General features: G+C 54.2%; 9 protein-coding genes across 9 annotated transcripts; 6 read left to right on the forward strand and 3 right to left on the reverse strand.

Annotated features, from left to right (window-relative positions):
- Positions 1–1,023: 1,023 nt before the first annotated feature.
- On the reverse strand, positions 1,024–3,687 carry CCOS01_06069 (glycosyltransferase family 28 domain-containing protein; the record flags this gene model as incomplete). The annotated part of the gene is made up of 3 exons (XM_060454241.1): positions 1,024–1,547; positions 1,637–2,766; positions 2,966–3,687. The coding sequence occupies 3 exons, from the start codon at positions 3,685–3,687 to the stop codon at positions 1,024–1,026; spliced, it is 2,376 nt and encodes a 791-aa protein (XP_060316013.1).
- Positions 3,688–5,578: 1,891 nt separating this feature from the next.
- Positions 5,579–5,875, reverse strand: CCOS01_06070 (uncharacterized protein; the record flags this gene model as incomplete). Its single annotated transcript, XM_060454242.1, has 1 exon — positions 5,579–5,875. The coding sequence occupies one exon, from the start codon at positions 5,873–5,875 to the stop codon at positions 5,579–5,581; it is 297 nt and encodes a 98-aa protein (XP_060316014.1).
- A 99-nt stretch (positions 5,876–5,974) lies between these two features.
- CCOS01_06071 (uncharacterized protein) lies at positions 5,975–6,443 on the forward strand (the record flags this gene model as incomplete). Its single annotated transcript, XM_060454243.1, has 2 exons — positions 5,975–6,153; positions 6,284–6,443. The coding sequence occupies 2 exons, from the start codon at positions 5,975–5,977 to the stop codon at positions 6,441–6,443; spliced, it is 339 nt and encodes a 112-aa protein (XP_060316015.1).
- A 769-nt stretch (positions 6,444–7,212) lies between these two features.
- Positions 7,213–7,620, reverse strand: CCOS01_06072 (uncharacterized protein; the record flags this gene model as incomplete). The annotated part of the gene is made up of 1 exon (XM_060454244.1): positions 7,213–7,620. A coding segment is annotated over one exon (408 nt), but the record flags the coding sequence as incomplete, so codon positions are not given.
- A 2,073-nt stretch (positions 7,621–9,693) lies between these two features.
- Positions 9,694–10,115, forward strand: CCOS01_06073 (uncharacterized protein; the record flags this gene model as incomplete). Its single annotated transcript, XM_060454245.1, has 2 exons — positions 9,694–9,905; positions 10,007–10,115. The coding sequence occupies 2 exons, from the start codon at positions 9,694–9,696 to the stop codon at positions 10,113–10,115; spliced, it is 321 nt and encodes a 106-aa protein (XP_060316017.1).
- Positions 10,116–11,576: 1,461 nt separating this feature from the next.
- On the forward strand, positions 11,577–12,348 carry CCOS01_06074 (uncharacterized protein; the record flags this gene model as incomplete). The annotated part of the gene is made up of 2 exons (XM_060454246.1): positions 11,577–11,590; positions 12,132–12,348. The coding sequence occupies 2 exons, from the start codon at positions 11,577–11,579 to the stop codon at positions 12,346–12,348; spliced, it is 231 nt and encodes a 76-aa protein (XP_060316018.1).
- Positions 12,349–14,216: 1,868 nt separating this feature from the next.
- CCOS01_06075 (uncharacterized protein) lies at positions 14,217–15,480 on the forward strand (the record flags this gene model as incomplete). Its single annotated transcript, XM_060454247.1, has 4 exons — positions 14,217–14,670; positions 14,723–14,762; positions 14,852–14,891; positions 15,025–15,480. The coding sequence occupies 4 exons, from the start codon at positions 14,217–14,219 to the stop codon at positions 15,478–15,480; spliced, it is 990 nt and encodes a 329-aa protein (XP_060316019.1).
- A 785-nt stretch (positions 15,481–16,265) lies between these two features.
- CCOS01_06076 (uncharacterized protein) lies at positions 16,266–17,864 on the forward strand (the record flags this gene model as incomplete). The annotated part of the gene is made up of 1 exon (XM_060454248.1): positions 16,266–17,864. One exon carries the CDS (start codon positions 16,266–16,268, stop codon positions 17,862–17,864), a length of 1,599 nt encoding a protein of 532 aa, XP_060316020.1.
- Positions 17,865–18,444: 580 nt separating this feature from the next.
- On the forward strand, positions 18,445–18,795 carry CCOS01_06077 (uncharacterized protein; the record flags this gene model as incomplete). Its single annotated transcript, XM_060454249.1, has 1 exon — positions 18,445–18,795. The coding sequence occupies one exon, from the start codon at positions 18,445–18,447 to the stop codon at positions 18,793–18,795; it is 351 nt and encodes a 116-aa protein (XP_060316021.1).
- Between the last annotated feature and the right edge of the window lie 70 nt (positions 18,796–18,865).

Here is an 18,865-nt window from a genome sequence, read left to right on the forward strand (position 1 = left end):
TTCAAGGTGCAACTCTTTCTCAGTTCGCTTCATATTGTTTGTGCTTTTGTGAGGATGAAAAGAGGAGGACTTGAGACCAACGTGTTCATGTGCAGGACGTTCATCCAAACAAATCAATTTTACACGGGAACTATCATGACTGGTGGTGGCAAGCTATCGTATTGGCTAGCTGAAGTTTCACAAAACACCTTTATTGTCAATCGAACCTCCTTGACGTGTCCCGACCCTTCACTACGATTTTACCCACCCCTGAGGCCATACAGTTACTGCTGAGGCCACCGCCATCAACGCCTTGAGAAATCTGGAGACGAGAGCTTCCAAGATTAATCTTAGAATCAATCGAAATACCTTGCGAAGGGAATAATATTAGATGAATAACACATCGCTGGGGAGTACCACCCTGGACTGAATCCAACTACAGATTTAAACATGATAAATGCCCGGCGGGAAGAACGGCTGACCGACAGATACGATCAAACGCTCCCCAAACCAAACCCGATATACACATCGATCACGTCTCACAACCGCACGCAGCAAGCCGCCTGCACGGTCAAGATGCCGTAAGAAAGAAGGAAAAAACATCCCGAAATCGTACACGTCACGCACGCAGCTATCCTACCAGCCTACCAAAACTTACCTCGCCTTACCCCATGGCTGGCAACACAAGAAGTTGACGTGGCCCGGGGCGCCGGCTGTCCGCAATACGGTAGATGCAAGCCCCGTGACACGACGTGGCATGTATCGGAGAATATTCGTATCCTTTAGAAGGTATCCTCTGCTTACACGCCCCCTTTTAGAGAATCAGATGAACCTTTGTGCAACGGAACAGGCTAGATGTATCCGCCACAGGCTTGCCGTCAACCCGAAGTTTCTTTCCATTAACAAATATCTTAACAGTGTAACTCGACTCCAGCCACCGGAAGAGGTCCTGATACCCATCCTACCAGCCCAAAGAACTATCCGCTCACCCTGAATCTCGATCGCAAAGTGACCACATTATTGTACAGTATTAACAGCAGCTACTCAAGCCTTCTTCCTCTCATCCCACCTCCTAACAATATCCCCAATCAAATCCCTCCCACTCTCAACTCCCTCGACCTTCAACTCCTCCGCCTCAACCCTCCCCTGCCGAATCCTCGCCTCGGCAACAACATCCCCCACAGGTCTCTCCCCCATAGCCCTCGCACAAAAAAGCTCCAGCTGCCGAAGTGTGATACCCAACCCGCCAACAAGAACATTGACCAGCGCCAAAAGCACCCTCAGAAGCGCGAGCGGCACCTCGAGGATCACTCTTGGTAAGCTTCTTCTTCTGCCCCCCTTTCCTTCTCCCTCTCTTCTACCCGCCAGGAAACGCGCAGGCTGCGTCACGACGGAAGCTAGCTCGACAAAGGGCGCGAATAGGAGGAAGCAGAGCATGCGCGGGTAGGAGTACAGCCGCGGGTTACTCGCGTAGAGCTTCGGCTCGAAAGGCGAGGCGAGTTTGTAGAGGATGAAGTCGAGTAGGTTGAAGAGGCCAAACGCCACGGCGGCCAGGATCGTGAGGGGAGCTTTGGATACCAATAGTCAGTCATAGTCTCAACCATATGAGTGATATACAACAGCATCATGGAAGCCACGAGAAAGCAGCCAAACTCACCTCTCAAAACATGAAGACCTAATCTTCCCCATCTCCCCGTCCTCCCATCCGTAGCAACGCTCCCAAACGCCTTTTGCATCCCGAGAACCAACCCCGTCACCGGATCCCCAGGCCCCGTCAAATCAGGCCACTTGACCACCTCCAACACCTTCAAATCCTCCCTCCTAACCCTCCCACTCTCAACAAGAACATGCGCCGCAACAGCAGACAACTTCCTCTCCCCTCCCTCTTCCTTCCCCGTCGAAGCTACCCTCCAAACAGCAGGCCGTCCACCATAAACAACACACCTCCCCTCCCTCTCATAAACCCCAACCGTCTCAAGCACCTTCTCAACACAAACCTCCTCCCCAGGTCTCTCCCTCTTCACAGTATCCGCAAACCTCTCCGCGGCAGCCGCATACCCCGGCTTCAGAAGCTCCCTCAGCCCTTCCTCGAACCTCTGGCTGTTCATCTCCGCCAACCCGTACTTTGCCTCCGGCCCGCACCCGACAGCGTGGATCCTCGTGCCCCAAAACGGCTGGTCCCCGGCAACGGGCACCACGAGCGTAGGCCGCCCGCTCCGGAGCGCCATGGCCGTCGTCCCGCTTCCCCCGTGACACACCACGGCCCTGACCCGGGGGAACAGCCACGCGTGCGGCGCCTCGTCGAGGATGAAGATGTGTGTCATGTCTCTATTCCCGCCGATGCTGCCCCCTTGACTCTCATCGTCTCCATTCCTCACGCGTCCAATATCTTCCTTAACAAGGTTAGACCACCCCTTCCCAACAACAGCCCTGACACCAACCCTCCTCACCGCCTCAAAGATCCCCTCAAACACGTCCTGCGCATTCGCAAACGACATGCTCCCGAACCCGATATACACCGGCGGCGTCTCCGGGTCCGCCTCCAGGAACGCAACCAGCTCCGGAGACGGCATATACTCTGACGGCACGTCCTCGAATACGAAACCCGCGACGTCGATGTTGTCCGCCCAGTCACTTGGCTTCGGGAGCAGCCTCGGCGACCAGAGGTACGTGCAGGGGACGTTCATCCTGTTGTACTGGCTCAGCCACCAGGCGGGGGACATGTTCTCCAGGCCCATCACGTTGACGCGGACGTCGTTGATGACGGATTTCATCGCTTCAAGGAACCTTGTCGTGTGTTAGTTTAAGAACATAGAAGGAGCCCTCTCCCTTCTGAGGTATCACTTCGTCCTGCCGTAGCTCCTCTGATAATGTGATGATATGCCCAACCCAAAAGGGGGAATGACCCAGAACAAAGCATGGGAAACAAAATATCGAGAAGAAAAGAACTGGAAAGGGGAGAGAAGAAGAATAGGAAAATACTCACATAAAATCCTGCACCCACCAGGACAAAACATTCTTCCACCGACTAGGCCCCTTCAAAGCCCACCCAGCCTGCGAATGCGGTACCTCCCTCGAGAAAATCCTCGGGTTCATCCCAAACAGGTGCAACGGCACACCCAGCCTCGCCGCCGCAGACGTCTGGTTATACACATGCATCGTAGACATGACCAAATCCGCCACAAACGCTCCCCTCTCCTCTCCTCCTCCTCCTCCTCCTCTTCCTCCATCAACCCCATCCTCACCATCGTGATCAAACCCAAACCCATCAACGCAAGCCCCCCACCACCTCTCCCCCATCTCCCGAAACTCCTCCCGGATCACAGGCACCAGCGCATTCAGCTCCTTCCGCGGAAGCAACCGCCTCTCCATCATGGTCTTGATGTCCGTCCTGCCGATCCCGTAGAACCCGACCCCCGCGGCCTCGACGGCGGCGCGGTACGGCGGGTGGCTCGCGATGCGGACGCGGTGGCCATGACGGCGCTGCAGGAGCTTGGCGACGACCAGGGAGGGCTGGAGGTCGCCGCGCGAGCCCATGAAGAGGATGACGATGTTGAGGCGCATCGTTGTGCCCGGCGGAAGATCCGGAATCGGATACGGATCACCCTTTGGTGATGAATTGGAGCTTGACGTCGTCATTTCGTTGGATGTTGATGCTGTGGTGCTAGGGTGCGTATCTCTGTTTTGGCTGTGCTCTCCAAGGGACATGATGGGCCGCAACAACCCACGAATGACAATGATCGCGTCGCAGTTAAAGTAGGTTCACCTACATCTACCCATCAATTGTAATGTTGCAAGAAACATGGGAAAAACATATTGATCTTAAGTCACGTTGTACGGATTGTTCGGTGCTTGCTTCTTCTCCTATTCCTCCAGAATCTTACGTGAGGCGCTAATCAAACCTAGGTAGGTCTTTTTCTATTACAACTGGGCGCAGGCCAATGAAAAGCCTCGATACACGATTGCCCTGGCTTGGAAATATCTAGGCAACAGGCCGAACAAATTAATACTCCAAAGTTGTAGTCAACCAACACCGCCCGGGACTACACAATATCGCGATTCCGTGTTCATGGCCAGCCCGTGACCCGCAAATTTCACGGGTGGCCGGACCCGTGAGGGTAGTGTAGTCAACCCGGGCCTTTGCGTCCGGAAGTTTGGGGGGCCCACCAGTGCGAGTGTGTTCGGGGAGCTCTCGGCGTCCCATGGACCAGGGAAGAGGAGACAAGGACAGTTGCACATGTCGTCTCTTATTCGGATTCGCCACCTTCATCTTCACTCACGGACCAACCCACCATCGTCATCTCTTCAAGAAGGATGTGTGTGGTTGTCACAGATCAATCAAGGCATATTTCTGTGGTCCGTTTTGTTTTTTCGCCATACTGGACAGATTCAAAGTTCAGACTGCACGCCGAAAGGTGCCCTGATCCCTGGCCTCTTCAGGCCGCCGATGCGAAGGTAAAGAGAAGAAGAAGAAGAAGTTTAGGAGCACAGGTAGGTGTGCGATCGGACGTGCCCTCCATCCCCTTTCCTCTCTCGAGTCTTGTCTCTCGTGGCCCGCCTCCCAACTTTTCGGTTTCGCCATCAGACGATGACACATGTGAGACTATAACGCCGGATGGGAAAGTCGAGAAAGACCGACGGGGAACAGATGGAGTTACATCTGTCCACCACGTCTGAAATTGCCTCGGGCGGTTGACGCAAGGGGCAAATGACAATGGAGAGAAAGAGAAGAAAAGTCTGATGGTCGAATGAACAGGCTCTCTCTCTCAAACCGTTGCTGTGAGACGCACAGCAACGCTACGACGTTACGACCGACTGACTCGAAAGGGAAACCCGATGTTGTTTTTGTCTCAAGCAGTCACAATTTTGGTCAAAGGGCTTAGCGAAGAGCACTCTCAGCTTCCAGAATACGAAAAGAATGAAACAAACAATGTTGCCCCAGAGGCCCCAGACAGGTGACTTGCTGCTTGTTGTGCCCACGGGCCCTTCGATGGAAGCTCTCAGTCTTCTATATTCGGCAGCGGCGTTTGTCTCAAGGCGCGGACGGAAATTGGAGGATCTTGTGGGGGATGAGATAGCGGCTGAACCGACCGAGGGCGGTCCGGTAGATCGAGTTCGCTTGCTCAAGCATTCGGCTCATCACCACGGATGACTGTCTGCCTGCCTGACTCGCTAATCTGCAACCATGCTGGTGACGGATGGTCAATGTCGACGAGCCGACCGCAAAGGACGGGGCAAAACATGAGTTGACTTGTCGTGTCGTGCATGCCGCCATAGCCATAGCCATAAGCCTCATTTGGCATCTGAGGCCTTCAAACACCTTTTTGGTATGCTCAATGGCTTTGAGACACGCCTCAAAGCCTTCGAGGAACACCGCATGCCTCGCTATCATTGACCAAGGCATTTGCACTGTGTCGAGCCAAGTACGTAAAGAGCACGCAGTAGGCCAGGCGTAACCAGACCAAGGTTGGTTAACCTTAACGTTAGCGGCCTTCCACTGCAGGCACCTGACACGCCTCTGCCGACCGCTCGCACGTACTGGTGCATACGGGCCATGTTGGTCTCGCGGAATATTTTGTGATTCGGGCACCGACGGGGGTTAGCAAGGCGCCGCCTCTGCAACGTGTGTGCAATGGCACATGGCCGTAAGCAGAATTTGGGACGGCGTCGGTCCACAACACTTCCAGCGTCGTAGTCGCAAGGAACAGGCCGCTGAAGAATACTCCTCGTCCCCTCGTCGTTCGAACTCTTGGGGCCACCAGAAAGATCCGCGAAGAAGGGAGATAGACGGAAAACTGGAGATGGTGTGAAGCTCGTGCTGGCAAATGACAGCGACAAGTGGCAGTGGCTTGGATGAGTGGCACTGGAATAGGTCCCGAGTCTTTTTTCGTATCATGATGGCGTTAGTGCAGAGGATAAAAGTTGAGATGAAACCATTGTAAATCACTCGAGACCGGGGTCTGAGGGTGCAAGCTCGAGAGGTTGTCGCTTCGAGATGATCGGCGCAGGGATATCGCCCTGCAGCAGTCCTTGTCAGAGGTTGTTGACCTGGGCTGGCTTTGGAGTTTGGCGGGCTGGTCTGTCGGCGGCCACAGAGGGCCTGGAGACAGCTGAGTCCTGTCTCGTCCGTCTCCGGGTATCTTTGCGTAGAGGCCTCGGGCCCGAGGCCGAAGGGTAAGGTGTCGAAGGCGAAGAGCTAGGAACAGCATCCACTAATCAAGCCTCTCAGACGAAGACGTGTCGTCCGTAGCTTGATAGCGTCGTAGGGCGGGCAGGCGCTTAGTTTTTCCTTACTGTGTCGTAGAAATGAGGGTAAAAAACTAGATGAAGCTGGTGTCGGTACCGGTGCCCATGGTTTCCGGGTGCGCCCTGGAGCTAGACCTTGTCGACCCAAGCTTCCGTGGGCCGAGTTTGCGTCGCATCCCTCTCCGTCAACTCATCTTCTTCGCGGAAGCCAAGCTTGAGGGACCTGAGCTGCTACCAAGACAACTTACTTGAGGCCATGGAAAAGGCGCTAGGTGGCACCCATCGTCTTTAGTGGCAGGACTGGCCACGATCCGGCGCATCTCGCAACGTGTGCGATGGGTGCCTGTGCTCACCGACTTTCGTCAGCGAAGCGTGCAGCAAACTTGGGAAGAGGGCGGAAGAAGAACGCGGAACAGAGGGGGCGACAGAGCGGGAGAGCTAGTCATTGCTTGATCGGAGCCGGTCCAGACCTTGGTCGGTCAGCAAACAGCTGGCTAGTGTGGGCTATTGGTCGCTCGAGATGATGATCGGTGATGATGGACGATGCGATGACACTTGTCAGCTGCTGTTGCTGATTCTGATGCTTCCGCCAGCAACGGGCAGGATCAGAGACGGTAGCGGAACGAGTAGAAACGCTGCTGGAGCATGCCGTATTCCGTCAAGCTAGGACTGAGCCCTCTGAAGGGGGATCTGAAGGGGGAAAGGAGCTCGAGACTCTGCATCTGCGGGTGCTTCGGCGTGTCAAGCCAGCGTCTGGTCTTCTGACAATCTCGCATCGCACGCCGATATTGTTCTGGCGTCTTATGGCCCCGACGCAAGCTTGTTTCCCTTTGGACGTTTTGCGATGGCCGTTTTATCCTAAAGTAAAAGTGCCATAGGTACATAGTCACATAGTGCAGCTGGTGGCGTGTGGAATCTTGGTTTCCGTCTCGCGGACCTCACAGATTTTGGATCTTTCGTCCCGTGTGCGGCGGCCGGAAGCTGAGGTTATCCGCTGCAAGCTGGACAAGATTGGGCAAAGCGAGACAAGCCTTCCATCACAGAGAAGTGTAAAAGACGATGATGACTGGGGGATGGTAGAGAAGCGTGAGGAGGTCGGAGGGAGCTGGGGTGACCGTTGAAGGTGTTCCTGAGTCTTTCGCCCAACGTTCCATTGCTGTCTCCAACGACAAGAGGAGTGGACATCAGCTGAAACATCTGCAGCTTCTTGGGTGGAGACTTTAGACCCACCTTCAAACCCAGAGAGTCCACACCTTCCTCCTTCCTCCTTCCATCACACCCAGGGGAGCAGGTACGTATCTTTTCTCTGTCATCGTGAACAGAAGGGAAGGGAAAGAGCCACCTCGCGGAGCACAGGAGGAGAATGGAAGGGGCGGGGGACGTACCCAGGTCGAGGTCTCCATCCTCAGGCTTCCTTCCATCTTGCACCTGCCTCGGACGGATACTTTGTCATGTTCTTCGTCTCGTCAACGTCCTTCACTTTTTGTCCAGGTTGCTTCCCCTTCACGGTGGCACTAGCTCCGTAGGCTGACTGACTGGGCTCGACTAACGGCAAGGCATGTGTGTCATGTCTATTGTGGTCAAAGTAAATTGTAGAGAGTGCGTATGTGTGTGCCTTGTGTCCTGTGCACACTTGCGTAGCCTCTACAGATACGTGGTCGAAATGAAGGATTCAATCGACCGATGTGCTGATGGGATGGCCAAAGATGGGACAAATGACATACTGGTTGGTTCTATAGAGAGGGAAATGCCCTGTATCAAGACATCTTGTTTGAAGGAAGATGCTAGCTATCGCCACTGTGGTTTATTGCAAGTCGTCATGGTTATGTTTTTTTTTTTTTTTTTTTTTTTTTTTTTTTTTTTTTTTTTTTTTTTTTTTTTTTGTGGTTTTTTTTTTATTTTTTTTTTTTTTTTTTTTTTTTTTTTTTTTTTTTTTTTTTTTTTTTTTTTTTTTTTTTTTTTTTTTTTTTGCAATATGGCCTTTCATGCCGCGAGACTGCGATTATTCACCATGGGCTTTTCTTGGAACAAAATAAGAACGTAAATTAGTTAGACTCTAGCCATAGAGTCCGTGGCAATTGCCGTGTGATTAGGTGAGTTATTCTGAGCTTCTTACCCCATCCCACCATGTTCAGGACTCAGGAGACACGTCCAAGTATAGTCACGACCCCTGCACCACTTTGCCCCTCACCTTGCTCTACCGTGGCCCGTAACAGACTTGTCCGTATTATTGTCCATGTATACTCCGTACTGATAGTGGAGGCTAAGAATGTTCCAGGAGCAAGACAGAAAGGGGAGCCTCGCCCGGCCCAACTCCGTTTCGTGATCCTCGTGAGGGTTTGTGTTGATTTCAGCCATGGGAACTTGGGAGGGAAGGCAGGTCCAGCGAGAAGAGACGTCCCTCTCTCAGGCACCAAACTCCAAGGCCCTTGGGTACGGCGTGCCTCCATGAGGTGGATGCGACGTATCGGTACCTTGGGCATGGAGACGACGGATGACGGACGGCGGGCGCCGGCCCACGGAAGGAGACGTCCCACCTCTTGTCGTCCCACCACTGCCCGGCCCCCCAAAGGAAGGAAAGGACTTCCTGTAGGTAGGTATGGACGGAGAGAACGGTTGGACTTGGCAGGCAGCGGGAGAAGTAGCCCCTTCCACCCGGTTCGACCCTCAAAGCCCGATCTTTGAGTTGACCTCATCTTCGTCTTAGTGTAGTAGGCACATAGGCGTGTTATGTGTTAATTATGTATCCGAACAAACAGCCGTATGCAGAGTCTCCGTACTCTCCATTTTTGCCCACTCACCTTTGTCACTTGTAAAGTTGTGAACCCCCCAACTCAATCTTCGACCCATCAGCCAAGCCACGGCGCCACTTCGACATGGACCAGCGCGCCAACCCCCCTTCGAAGCTTCGATAAGTTGGAACCGGCATCTGAGCTGGGGCCTTGAACATGGACATGCCATGCCCATGGACCTCATTCTCGACTTCGACCTGGACTCCTTGGCCTAGATTCCGCCACACACAGCATCGACTTGGTACGCTACGGATACAGGACCTGGATCGAAGTCTGAACCTCACCTCATGCAGCACGACGGATCCCATCTGATTCTATGGTGGCCCCATCTCCCATCCCCCCCGCCGTCCGTAAACTCATCTACTTACAACATTTGCACCTTACAGAGAGTACTTTTGTGCGGACACGCAGCAAAACCATCTACTTACGACACGTACCCTTCCCATCAATCTATGAAGCAACAGGCACCTTTCAAGTCTGAACTTACTAGCGTCTTTGCGTCCCCTTGACCGTCGACATATCCCGGATCGATCAAAGCCATCTCTGCTCTTCGCTAGGCTCTAGACTCTGGCAGTGCATCAGAGCCTCTTCCTTCGCCCGCCCGCCCTCCGTCCCTCCCCCCTTTCGTCCCTTCATCCCCTCCTCCACGGCAAGCTGACTACATGCCACCGCAACCATGATCCATCACTGCCGCTGCGATACGACGCCATCCAGCATCCGGGCTACTCTATCCCATCCCATGCTGCCAGTCACTACTCCTTCGACGCATCTCGATATCCCGGCTTGCAGCAGCCCCGTCTTGAAACGTGGAGGCAGATTCCCATGGGCCAATCGCAAATCGCACATTCGCAGCCCCGGTATGCCCACCACGGATCGTCCGCCGGCTACGTATCGAGACGGCCGAACTTGTCCCATGTCGCCGCCGTCCTACTATACATCTCTATGCGGCACCTGGCCTCGCGACTGCCACACTATGCGATACCCTGCAGCACATCAGCCCGCATCGCGCTGACGACGGCTCTCACAACCTGCTCGTCTTCATGTCGCCCTATCTTTCATATACTGCCACGTACCGGTACGGGTACCGTTAGTCCTTAATATCTGACGCGCCTGGCTCTGCCCAGTAGACTACTGTACTTGACGGAATAGCCTGCAGAGATAGCACGCCATCCTTACTGCACTGATCGGTCGTCGTCAGAGTCTCGTCGCTACGGGCGAGCTGACGCTTCCCACAAGCTCTCACGCCATACGCTGCTAGGTGGTGGGTGGGCGACCCAACGCTTCGTCTCGTCTTGCGTACTACGTAGTGTCTACGGAGTAGTTGGCTGCACTACATTGGCGCAGGGGCCATGATCCCTGCTGTCCGTAGGCCAATGGCAGTTTGGCAGCACGCGACTGAGAGATGCCGTCCCATGGATGATGGAGCTCTTTTGAGCTGCCAAAACTACGACGACATCACAGCCGTTCAGGGCTATGCTCACAATTAAGAATCCCATGCGATGCGGAAGAGGGCCTCTGAACAGCCGCGTTATCTTAGATACGGATCCTGGACGTTAGCAAAACGAGGCATATGCACATGCGTTCCGGTGTGCAGCTGTGACGAGAACCAGACATCCATTACCTGCAGTCGACAAGCGGCCGCCTAGAGCAGCTACGTGCCTGCGGTTCGTGCTGGATTGGACGGTGAAGCAAATGGGAGTCATCCGTCTCCCGCCAGTTCGTACACCTCATCCGCCGATGCGATGCGCTAAGATGCATTGTCTGTTGTCAAGGGCCGGCTCCACGTCCTGAGCCTCAGAAGTGTCAGTGGCACAGAGCAAAGTCGCACTTGAAATGGCTTCAGAAGAAGCAGCAAGAGAAAGAAGAGCAACCAGCCAGAACAGCACACGGGCCTCATCACCTCGTGTTGTGAAGTGAGATGGATGGAAGGCCACAGACAGCAGAGACGTTTTCTACGGCGGAAGCACGGGCTGGCGTCACATCTAGTGGCAGTCGACAAGTTGAGACAGGCCCAAGGGCTGCCATTTGCCAAACAGATTGCCGCAAAAGTCAACCTGGATGCTCAGCTCCTAGGCTCGCACCCTCCTCCTCCCCTTGGACTGGACTGGCACCACCCAGCCCCCGAATCTCCGTCAGATTAGAGTCGGTCTCTTCTCTCTGTCCCAACCCAAGCAACCAAGGCACCGCGTGGCTGCAGCGCCGTTGGATATTGCAACCGCAACACATGCACAAAGCACACAACACAATGGCGACAAAGGAAGTACTAGGCCGTTGGCGGGGTCTACCGTCTACCGCCGCCTATCGCCTCTCCCGGCCGCCCTATGGCTTGTCTTGGTGCGCCCAGCCATGTGGTTTTGCTGGCCTCATCTGGTTGCTTGCATCTATCCAACCCGTCTTGACGGTATCACTCAATGGTCGCCCAATCGACATCTCATTGCCAAGGGGGGTCATGACAGCCAAAACACGCTCCATGCGGTGGCCACCGAGCGACATGGGCAAAACAATTGCGCCCCGGCACTCGCTTCGGCTTCTCCCGACCGACTGAACATTCACCTGCACATGCCCGAGGTCTGGTGCGTGCGTGCCCAGGGAATTCGGCCCCCTCCCCATCACCCTCACCTCTCTAGCCCACGGTCAGATACCAATCCGGTCAGAGATGGCATACCTGAGCCCTTGTCCCCATCCACGGTCCACCCCATCACGGATCCCAGTCTCGTCAAACGAAGCACTTCCTTGACAAGTTTCACGCCCAATCCCGGGTCTCAGCTTGCAGATCGATGGATAATCTGTGCCTCAGGGCCTCCCATTTGCATCAACCGAGCAGCCGCAGCACAACCACCGAAGAGCGACCTGAAAGAACGGCAAGGAGCCATTCTACAACCGCGCTCGTTTACGGCATCTCTGCCGACCTTGAAGTGTGCCAATGGAACGACAAACTTGAGATAGATCCCGTCGTCCGCCCTGCCATGCCTATATCACGTCCATTATATCAATCGGCTTAACTATTTGGAAATCTAAGCCCTGCCCGGACGTTTCCCCTGCGGAGATCATGGTTCAGACGGAGTATCTGACGCCATGATCTACTACGGTCCAATCTGATGCACAAGCAACAAGCACAAGGCCACGGGGAGTCGCCCTAGTCACCAGCAATAACCAGCACGCCAAGCTCCCACGGCAACCATTCCTCCTCCAAAAAAGTACGCAAACCACCACTCAGCACCGTTCTCACCTGCGCCCTCTGCAGAAGCAGGATGATAGCAGGATGATGGTCCCCGACGATGGACAAGCTACAGGCAGTGCACCCGCACTAGCACAGCACAGCACAGCATAATAGAGCCCTGAGCAGCAAATGTGAAAGCTGCCACTTCTCGAGCCAGTTACACAAATCACCTCAACTCAAGACAATGCCCCCCCCCCCCCCTGTCCCTGGAAGTGGACATGGACCCTCGTCGAGACCAGCGGCCAGTCGGGGGCTTTTCTTCCCACCGGCGTGCCCAAACCTACTGTGGGGAAGTCTAAACAACGACGACATCCCTTCCCCTTCAACGCATAATGCCCAGCATCCTTGCGTTGCCGCAAGTGGAAACTCTGATCAGATTCACTAGCTCTCCCACTCTTCTCTTGCACAGTGATCATGCTGGCTCCCGTTGCGAGCCTCCTCTCTGTCCCCATCTTTTCCTCCGATGCTTGCTCGCGGCTTTCGGGCCTTGCCCCTAGCCTAGTCGTCGGTCGTGGTTGTTAGACTTGGGAGCCCTGACCTGACAGACTGCGGTTGGGCTCGGTCCAGCCATCCGTCGTCGTCCCTGTCGTCGTCGTCTGCTTCTTCTTTCATGTACCCATCTCAAGCGTATTTGACCTAGTCATGACATTCGAAGCTGCTGCTGCTTCTGTTGTGATCGTCTCTACACCCTCCGCCCGGATTCCTAAACAGCTACCGTCTTCAACCCCTACCGTCCCTTCATGCGTTCTCAGCACAGCCCTACTTTACCTCTGTCCCTGACCCCCCGGGCTCGTCCCCGTCTCTCGCTGACCATTCGTCCTATCTTTTGTTTCTTCTTCTTGTGTCTTTCCGGACACTGGCCTTGAACTCCCCCTTCACATTTCGACATCATCCGCATCTGTCTGAAGCCTGCCAAAAATTCTGTCACTATTTGGTTTATGTCGAGGTTGGCGTGTGCCTCTTCCATGGCATGATAGTACTTGCGCTCCCGAAACGAAACTTTGACGAACTTCGCCGAGCCTCTTGCCGTTGTTGACAAGTACTCCCGGAGGAAACGAGCACCGATTCAGATTCAACCTTTGGACTGGAATTGTCTTCGCACTCTTCTCGAAGCACAAGATCACGACGTTTGGGAAACAGCCTCGCATTCGGAGCATCAGGAATCTAGAAAAACCGCACCAGCGTTCGGCAAGCCACTCTCGCGTGTCTGCACGACGTCTCCTACTTTGACACTGCCACCCGTCAACCCCCTTGATCGTACAGCTTTGGGGCCTCAGCTACGGTACGAGGAAGTCACTGTTTCCTCTGCTCTGTTTCTCTCGGTTCGAGGTCGATCCGACATCTGCGAACTGCCAGGGCGTGTTCAAGCTAAGAGGTGTTAAAGTCCCTTTCGGATGACCCTTCAAGTACACCACTGGGCGACTTGAAGGTGTTTCGGCTGTTTCAATCCGCTTTTGGAACTGTCAGTGCGAATCTGAAACGGCGATCCCAACGATAGGTCTGATATTCTTATCGTTTGCTTCTTAACTTGTCATCGCCTCCTGTACTACCCCTTCCCCTTCCCTCGTCGTCTGCCCGCCTCCCGGGCGCCACACACAAAAGCTTTGGGATCTCCCATCAACCTTATCGCTTCCCTACGCTTCCTCCCACCACTGTCACCTTACCTACCTGTCCCCCTAGTTGTGCGACCTTCGCAACCTGGGTTTAACAGACGACGAGTATCCGATGTATCGGACTGGATCCTAGAGATCGGACATTATCTTCTTCTCACCAATAACTATCATCGACAACAAGAGACAGGTTCTCGACAACTAAACTGAGGATTACAAGTTGGACTATTACGAACTGAACATCACGATACCCGGCGGACGTAAAAGAGGGAGCTTTCAGGGACACATATCACGTCATCACCCCAAGGGACCGCCAAACTGGATTCGTTTCGGCGACAAAACTTCTCCCACGTTGTCCGCGCTTGAGCGATGGACGTGACATCACTACTGAACGTAGCGGCGGGAAAAAAGCCATTTATTCGGGACAACTCACTCGAAACCACTTCTGTACCGATTTTCCAAAGACAAATCACCACATCGTCCCCGGAGAAGACAGCTTCTTCTAGGCGGACAAGCGACGCTAGAGCACCGCGGAACCGCACGCCATGGGATGCGGGCGGTTACTCTCTTCACCTAGCTCTTGACAACAAGTTTCCTGCTTCCCACACCAAGCCTACATACTACAGCGAATCCGACGTGGATCAGTCGGCTTCCACGAGCTCTTGCGACGCTCCTTCGTCGAACTGCCATTCTAGGGCCAGCTCTCTCAGTTCTCTGGCACACGAGATGGCGCATTCCGCCAACATCACTCCAATGACGAGTACCCACCCTGGCCGGTATGTATTGCATGGTCCCGTTCTCGGCGCAACACTGGTGCACTTGTGTATTTGGACGACCTCGTAGACTGACTCCCTCGCGAAGCCTGGCATACCTAGGCGAGCCAGAGTCGCAACTTCATGTTGCGACTAGCCGAAGGTGAGCCAGCTTGGGAGGTTGCCTGGGCTCCTGACAGTTTCCACTATCGTTCTTAATAGTACACAGCGGCTAACATTTCCAAGGACTAGCATTTCCGGTGATTCGGATGCTCAACTAACAGCAAGGCAAGTACTTGGCGCCGTCTTCCCTGCCGTTGCGCTGGCCTTATCTCATTGAAAGGCGATTGTGTTTCCACGGGATTATCTCGTCGGAATTGCAAGAGTCTCCATGCTACAGAAAGGTGCTCTCGTTTTACCTGTAGATTCTAATCTCGTCCAGGCCCAACCTCCCCCGCGAAGATGATGGGCACCACGTAACAGGAGGATTTCCCAAATCCCCGAAACATAAGTTCTCCGACAGCCACAGCAGTTTGTCATCGTATACCTCCTCAAATCAATCCGGAGGACACTCGAGGATATCCTCCTTATCTACTGTGAGCGGCATTCAGCCGTTCACGTCCCTGTTGAACGACGTTCCGGCTTTTGACACAAAACTCGATCACCAGCAGGGTATGGGTGGCCCGGGCATGATTGATGTTCAGCCTCCATCCCCACGAACGATGGGTCAACATGATCCAGTAGCTTTGGATCCCGCGATGAAGGGGACTGGGCGACCAGGCAGTCCGTCAGATGCTATCTTGATCACCAGAGGTATGGGTGGTAGCAACCGATCAAGTCCAACTGATGGTTTGAGGTACGTGAAAATATGCGCTTTGTGATTTACTCATTCCCAAATCTCGCCCTCGATCTCATGAGTCTTGAGTTTGAAAGAGATCGCTGGCCAGGAGCAGTTCGCGTTCAACTCTCCAGATCGCGCTTTTCCATCACCTGGCTCAACTCAATCGCACCTCCCCTATCCTGATTTTATTTTACCAACTACTATTCGTTTCACTTTACCTACCGTATCTTCACTTCACCCTCTTCATTCACCTCACGATAGCCTCGACCTCACGTGAATGAACTTCACATCGAACTGCGATCTCACACGTGACCTGACCGGGTCGCTCCTTCCCTTTCATCTGACTGTGAATCGAATCTGCGGTCCAAGGAGGCCTTGTGATTCACATCGAATTCCCTTTCACCACCTTGAGACCGCCTTGAGCATCACGATAATCCTCCTTCTCCAGCCTATTTAAATCACCGTTCGGAGACTCGATCCTTCTTCCCCCTTTCCTCTCCATCACACAACTCCTCCGTTCTTCCTCCAAACAAACGAGATCGTTCGTTCCTTCTACTTTCTCCGAACAATTCAGACCGCCCAATATTACTTAAACTCCATTCCGAGCTGGACTCTTTACTGATTACATCGAGCAATAGCCCTCACTCAAAACAACAACAAGACAACCTCAACTACCTATCATTACCGCAAGATCAATCTTCAAGAACTCACAAAAGGGCTGTTTCCGCGCCCGATTTTGCCGCTATTTCTGCGCCTACCTTCCAACCTTTCCCTTCGGTTTCAGAAACAGCGCCTTTCCCACCGCAACAGCAGCAACCTTTCGGTATGTCGCCTCCCGATTCTCCCCCTGCCGTGTCGGGCAGCGACGAGATCAAGTGTATGTACATCGAGAACTGCGACACTGGATCTCAGCCTCGCAAGGCCATCTCGCACATCTTTGGTCGCAACAAGCTCTGCACCCGCATGATTCCCGCCCACGTCTGGGTTCATTTCTGCCGCAAGCACTACCAGCGAAGCCGTTACCGCAACGCCCATGAGTACTCAAAGCTCCAGGTCGATCTTGTTCAAAAGCAGATCGCCAGAGTTCAGCAGTGGAGCGACGAGAATGAGAGAGCTGGCAAGGCAGGCGTGGTGAACAGCTGGTCTCTTGCCATCCGCAAGCGAGAGCAGAAGCGATTGGAGGACAAGAAGGAGTCGAAGAAGCGTGCCTACCAAGATGAGTCCGAGGACGAGCAGCTCGACGGTGCTATGCTCAACGGCACTGCCGTCCCCGAATGGCTCCTCAGCAAGTGCGGTGCTGGATACACCACTGTTGCTATTCAGGAGATTGTCGCTCAGCTGAAGACCGAGATCGACGGTGGCAGCCTGAGCCAGATCCCCGACATCGAGATCCTCCCCACCATCAGCAGCGACGGCCCCGATGAGAAGCCCAAGACCTACCTCAAGCGCAAGACAAGCGGCGGCGCTGCTCATAAGCGTTCCCAGTCGATGGGTGTCGCCTTGAGACCCGAGGCAATGCCTATGGCTAGACGTGTCAGCCAGCCCAATGCCTACTGGGGCCATGACAGTAACCACACCTTCTCATCCGGAAACTGGGTCCAGAATACTGATATATCTCTAGCCGGCTTCTACGAGGATCGCAATGCGATTCCCGGTATGCCTCGAGTTCCGTCTGGCATGCGTCGCATGAACATCCCGCACCGCCCTGCCTTTGGCAACATCCGCGAGAACCATCCTGAGGAGGATTACTACCGCCAGCCCCAGATGGGCTCCGGCCCCTTCATCTTCGGTGCCGGCGGTCCTCAAGGCGGCCCCCTCCCTGCCCCCACTCCCCAGCGTCGCGGCAGCAAGTCCATGGCCTCTCACCTCGAGACCTCGACTACCATGCCTACCTATCCTGACCCTCGCCGGGCATACCACCAGCGATCTCAGAGCGAGATTGGCGGAGGCTTCCACCAGGGACAGGCTCCCACGTACCGACCCAACTCGTCTTCGGGCTTCGCTCCTTACGGATACGCCCCCAACCCGGTTGATCAGCAGCCGCAGCAACAGCAGCCGCAAGACCAGTACGATGGCACCTACCCTCGTCCTCACGACAACCCATTCGCCCAGGCTGCTCAGCCCAACTACTATGAGGATCCTCAGCGGCAGTACGCCTACGGCGCTTCTCCGTTCCAGCCGAATCCCGCCGCTCGCCTTGGTCCCGTTGGCGCCAACAGACACACCCGTCACCAGAGCACTCCGAACGCACCCCGTGCCATGCACCGCGCTCCTTCTGCGCACGGCTTCGCGGTGGCCCCAAACCAGCAGGGCTATGATCGCACTCCCGAGCACTCGCGCCATTCCTCCTACGCCACCCCGCCCATGCAGCCTATGCAACCCATGCAGCCCATGCAGTCCATGAATGACGGCACCCGTCATTGATTGGGGCAATCCGAGATCGAGACAAGAAACAAGCACTCTTTTGAAACGGCCTTCCTTATACCCGCATTCATGTCACGTCGACACGGCATCAAAATCGGAGTCAACATTGGGGGACGGCAAGCGGTCATTTGGTTTTCCTACACCTCTCTCTTTCTTTAATTATCTCTCTCTCTTTTCCTCCTCTCGTTGCACGGCCAGTTTTTGCATGAGGAATAGCGGAAAACAAAATTCACATTGTACACCACGGACTTTCTTTTATCTCTCTCTCTCTCTCTCTCGGCAAGGGCTTGGCCACGTACCTGCAGCCCTGGCAACGATCGAATGATGGATGACTGGACATCGCACGGATCAACGGCACACGCTTGACACAAGCAAAACTCGGGGGTCGGTTTTGGGTTTCTTTTTTAGAAAGTCCTAGATGGCCAGGGCAACTCTTTCACTATTTCCGACTCTTTGCTCCTCTAGCAAAGTCGATCTGGAAGCACGACTCGGGTGATGGTAGGGAGTGGAACTGGCATTTGTACGAATACGGACGGAGGATGTCGGCGGTTTTGGGTGGGTTCTTCTGGCGGACGGATGGATGGGAAGGGACTGGGTTTTGGGATTCAGTATGGACCTGAAAACGGCGTTGGCTTTTCCGGTTCTTGCTTTTTTTTTCTTTTTCTTCTTTTTTTGCCTCCAACGCGTTTTCCTCTCTCTTCGCTTCTACCCGTCTCCAGCTCTTCTGCAGTTTTCTGCCATTGGTCAGTTTTGCGGAACGGTTTTCCCCTCCAACTTTCTTTCTTTTCTTTCCCCTGACTTCTTTCACGCTCTTGACAGTGGGTCGTTACATCTCACGAATCGGTCCAAGTCGCAGAGCAACGACAAGTTGTCACGTGGAAAGACGACTAGATCTGAAAGGGAACCGGAGGAGAGTATGGAAGATGGCTGAAGGGCGGAATGAAGCGGACGCGAAACCAAAAAACTTTCCTTGAACCTCGTTTGATAACGCTTCGTCTTGC

This window comes from Colletotrichum costaricense (assembly GCF_030867565.1).
Source record: "Colletotrichum costaricense strain IMI 309622 chromosome Unknown Scaffold_5.1, whole genome shotgun sequence".
Classification (NCBI taxonomy): domain Eukaryota; kingdom Fungi; phylum Ascomycota; class Sordariomycetes; order Glomerellales; family Glomerellaceae; genus Colletotrichum; species Colletotrichum costaricense.